The sequence below is a fragment of the Phragmites australis genome, chromosome 5 (assembly GCF_958298935.1).
Source record: "Phragmites australis chromosome 5, lpPhrAust1.1, whole genome shotgun sequence".
NCBI classification, from domain to species: domain Eukaryota; kingdom Viridiplantae; phylum Streptophyta; class Magnoliopsida; order Poales; family Poaceae; genus Phragmites; species Phragmites australis.
This window is the reverse complement of record NC_084925.1, coordinates 43,980,578-43,985,065: the sequence shown is the minus strand read 5'-3', so window position 1 is coordinate 43,985,065 and position 4,488 is coordinate 43,980,578. Positions and strand designations below refer to the sequence as shown.

Sequence of the window (4,488 nt, the reverse complement as noted above, 5' to 3'; positions counted from 1 at the left end):
ATCCCGACACTGCTACAAATAGTTCTAAATATGATGGGCCGACCATATCCAATGATTCCCCCGGGCCCTAGCCCACTGATTATGAACACATCATAACCCACAAGTGACCAAGTGTGACGACACTGCAAGAAATGGATATGTGCATGGCTTTTTTTCACTAGAAGGTGTCGCACACGCGCTCTTGTGCATGCACACCATGCTCTCACATATAAATATGTTTTTATTATACTTCAATAGATATTTATAGATAACACTATTAAAAACACTTATATATATATATAAATTATAGACGCTAAAATTTAAATCATAATAGGTGAAATGGTACCCTCACATCTTCACCGTAAAAAAACACCACCATACCAAGAGGTGGTCCCCGCAGATCGCTTTCATCCAAAGCTTCCCCCCTCTCGCCGTCAATCATCATCCAACACACGCACACGGCACACGCGCGCAGTGTCACGACTCGCATCCCCCGACACCCCTCCTCCCCGGCTGCCCCTCGCAACGTTTCCCTCTCTGCATCAGATTATTGCTTCCTCGTCCTCCTCTTTCCTATAAATAACCAGCCCTCCACACACGCCCACTCCTGACTCTCTTGCCCGATAAACACAGCCACGATCCTGCAGTTCCGGTTCCATTCAGCGCACGCCATGAAGCTGGAGATTCCGAGGAGCCAACAGGAACCGGTGCAGAACGACAAGACAGTGGCCGTCGTCACCGTTGAGCTATGGAACCACCTGAAGCTAGCCCCCGACGTGCACCCTCTGCCGGTGTCCGGCGACGACGAGGCGGAGGCGGAGGCGGAGGGCCTGGTGCCGCCGCTCAACTTTGCCAAGGTCGACGACGGCATCTTCCGCTCGGGCCTCCCGGACGCCGCCAACTTCCGCTTCTTGCTCTCCCTCAACCTGCGCTCCATCGTGTAAGCACCTAAGCTCTGGCAGATTCGTGAGGGCCTCATGTCCTTGTCACGGATGCGACCTGTAACAGCGTTGCTTGGCTGATCAGGTACTTGTGCCCGGAGCCGTACCCGGAGGAGAACGCGAGGTTCCTCGAGCAGAACGGGATCGAGCTTCACCAGTTCGGCATCGAAGGGCGCAAGGTACGTACCAAAAAACATCCCAATCACGCAATGAAATCTTGATCCGTATACCTCTTCCGCGGACGGCAAAACGATCTTTGCATCGAGTTTCTTTTTAGGTTTGGTCGGTTTGGTGCGCTCTGCATGTGGCAGTAAATAATCTCTGCGTGAACGAAGTAGTAGTCTCGCACTAGCACCACAGTGGATAAAACTAAAAGGTTGCTTTCAGTATAGAGTGCCTGTTTACGGGCACCTGCATTGGTCGTGTACTTGCTTGGGGAAAACACAGGGGCAGTTAGGACAGCCCCTTGTTAGCTTAATTTTACCCTGTGTTAAATGGGAACCGACCTGTAAACGAAAAGAGTTCACGACGGTATCTTGCTTAGCTTAATTTACCTGTTTTAAATGAGAGCCGATCAGTCTGCGAAACGAGTCCTCTTTCAAAGTTCACGTTTCTCGGCAGTTGTCCCTTTCAGTGTCAGCATTGTTCTGATAAACCACACATCCTTCACTTCTAGCTGTAAATATTTCCTCAAGTAAAATGCATTTTGCTGCACGCCTACGTCACAGCTGCCCTTTACAAGGGATTCATGAATACAGAAGGAGTAATCTAGTAGAAAACTCCATTGCTAGCGCAGCAGTGTTCAGAGGTTTGTGTGGTTTTGCCGCTTTTGGGGTCCCATGCTGCGAAAAGCTTCTTTTGCTATTGCCAAGCAACAGTAAAGCTATTAGCTTCTTTTGCTATTGCCAAGCAACAGTAAAGCTATTCTTTTGATTATCCTGGAAATGTGGTTTTGTTTTATTATTATTCTTGAAGTGGGCTGCTGTTTAAGGACTTTGCTTGTGAGTGAAACTCCGTGGTAGAGAGATGGCTAAGCGAAACAGATGGCAGTTCCAACATCACTGGTTTCAGGTTTAAGAGATTCTGCTATGCATTATGACCTTGATTTAGTTGGTGAAGCTTAAGTGCTCAATGATGAAGTAAAACTAAGCACACAAGCTGAAAAGATCCCTGTCGGGTGGTGTTTGACCAGTATTACTTTTGTATAGTAAATTTTGTTGGTGATGAGCGATGACAGGGATTCCATTTAGCAAGAAGATGGACCAACGTTTCTCTTCTTGTAGCTCTGCATTCTGTGTGCAATCACATATTTACTTAGTTTTCTAGTCTCTCACCGAAACATGTGTGATATCACTTTCTACCTGTTCTGTCCATATTTTTACATTGATTCCTGTATAGATAGGCCATCACAACATGCAGCTGTACACCTAACTGTACCAGAACCTGCTGAAGCTTATAAAATATGAATAAAGTTTAATCTCTAAATATACCAAAGTTCTACGAGCCTGACAACCTTCTCTTGTCACGACCATCAGATTGAAACCGCAATTTAGCTGTCTGAAAGGCTGTATTTTATGAGTTTATTTAGGCAAAGTTGCCTTGGAATATGTCAGTTTGTTTCACCATTTCCAGAGTCCGAGCACAAATGCTACTATTCGCTGCAACGATGGCTCAATCTGAACACATTGCACTATCGGATTGTGTTCATGAAGCTACGATCTGCTAGTAGAATGGTCAAGCTTGGATAGCGCTGGCAAATTAAGCGTTTACTGACAATTGTATCAGTCGGTAATTAACAACACTTATCTGTTGACCAACTTTAGCATTCGTCGCAAAGCATCATTCAGCTCAGTGGCGGACCCAGGGCTCGGTGACCCTGGGCATCCGTTTAGGTTCCGTCCCGATCCGTTTCTGTACTTATATATAGGTTATGAGGAAATTTGTGATTTGGATCGGTTAAATTTTTGGTAAAATCTAACCTGCATGGGCATGACTTGCACCCAGCCTAGGTTCCTGAAATCCCTGGATCTGCCACTGATTCAGCTGTTACACATTGAGGTGGTTGACCTTACAAGACCGAGTGTGAAGAAAAACTTATCTCTTGAAAAGTTGCTGCTTTTTAGTATTTACATTGGAACTAGGCATGTCGTGCGAAATCATGAAACTAGGGGAGTCTCCCATTGATAATTATGTCACCATTAGACAGTTTCAGACTGTCACTATTAAGCCAACCCTCTTTAAGTCGTTGAGTGCCCTACTGATAATGTACTCTACTTCCGTCGCATCACGATATCTTACAAGTGAACTTTTTAAAAAAAAATATATTGCAAGTGAACTTTCATGCAACGTGCACCCGTACCGCATCCGCGTAAAATTCTGAAGATAATTACCGACCTTAATCGGTTTAGTTCTCACGTATTTTTCTAATTTGCTTATGTTTCCCTTAGGATTGCGCAAAATTAATGTATGAAGCTTACAAATTCTTATAATCCACAGTTGACGGGTGGTCTGACAATGCCGGAAACTCTGTTGCTACAGGAACCGTTTGTCTACATCCCTGAAGAAACGATCCGGGAGGCGCTCAAAGTTATTCTTGGTGCCTGCATTCACAGAGACTTCAACTCTATGCCACCGAATTGCAATTTTCACTGTTTGACATCTCTAACTCTTATCCTGTTTCAATTGATTCAGACGTAAGGAACCACCCGGTGCTCATCCACTGCAAGAGAGGCAAGGTAAGTCTCGATCTACCCTGCGTTCTGCAGGTGCTGTCTTTCCAATCGGTTCAGCATTTTGCTTCCGGGACTGTAGATTTGTATTCCTCTCTTCCCTGACGCTACGTGTTTCTTTCAGCACCGGACTGGCTGCGTCGTCGGGTGCCTGAGGAAGCTGCAGAGGTGGTGCTTGTCTTCAGTCTTCGACGAGTACCTGCATTTCGCGGCGGCGAAGGCGAGGAGCACCGACCAGAGATTCATGGAGCTGTTTGACGCGTCAAGCTTGATGCATCTGACGGCCTCACAGTATTGACCAAAGCGAGTGGTTTCTCATAGCCGGTCCGGATCCTGCCACCATGCTGCATCTAGAAAGCTGTTTCCCCTTTTGTTTCTGAAGCAACTCGGCGGAGAATAATGTTAGAACTGTGAATGTATTCTGAAGTTTTAAAGATCTGAGGGCCAGTTCTAAAGATCTGTCACTCAAAATAGTTGTATGTGTATTCTGAAGTTCCAAGCTATAACAAAATAATTCTATTTTATTGAGCTTCCATAGCTAGAAATTGAATTTATTATCTTGCTTTTGAAGGAAATTACTTGAACCATTAAATTAAAGTTAGGTATGTTATTGTATGAGCAGTTGTCTATAGGTTATTGAATTATAGCTATCATACAATGTATCAATATGATCCTATCATTCATACAGGAGAATAATCGAGTCCCTGAGGTGCTAATGGATTGGCTACTGATTGTGCATACTTTTGACCCTTTTCCCAATCATTACGTATTTTTCCTTTTTCTACCGTCAGTACAAATTAAAAAGATGCTGTATTTTAGTGCGCAACCAGTCAGACAAA

General features: G+C 44.7%; 1 protein-coding gene across 2 annotated transcripts; it reads left to right on the top strand.

Annotated features, from left to right (window-relative positions):
• Positions 1 to 481: 481 nt before the first annotated feature.
• LOC133919895 (probable tyrosine-protein phosphatase DSP2) lies at positions 482 to 4,158 on the top strand. Of its 2 annotated transcripts, none has more exons than XM_062364451.1 (5): positions 482 to 919; positions 1,006 to 1,099; positions 3,459 to 3,516; positions 3,612 to 3,655; positions 3,774 to 4,158. In XM_062364451.1, exons 1-5 carry the CDS (start codon positions 651 to 653, stop codon positions 3,945 to 3,947), a joined length of 639 nt encoding a protein of 212 aa, XP_062220435.1. In that variant the 5' UTR covers positions 482 to 650; the 3' UTR covers positions 3,948 to 4,158. The 2 variants fall into 2 exon arrangements, with proteins under 2 accessions (XP_062220435.1, XP_062220434.1); XM_062364450.1 differs by having other exon boundaries at positions 3,417 to 3,516.
• The last annotated feature ends 330 nt before the right edge of the window (positions 4,159 to 4,488 follow it).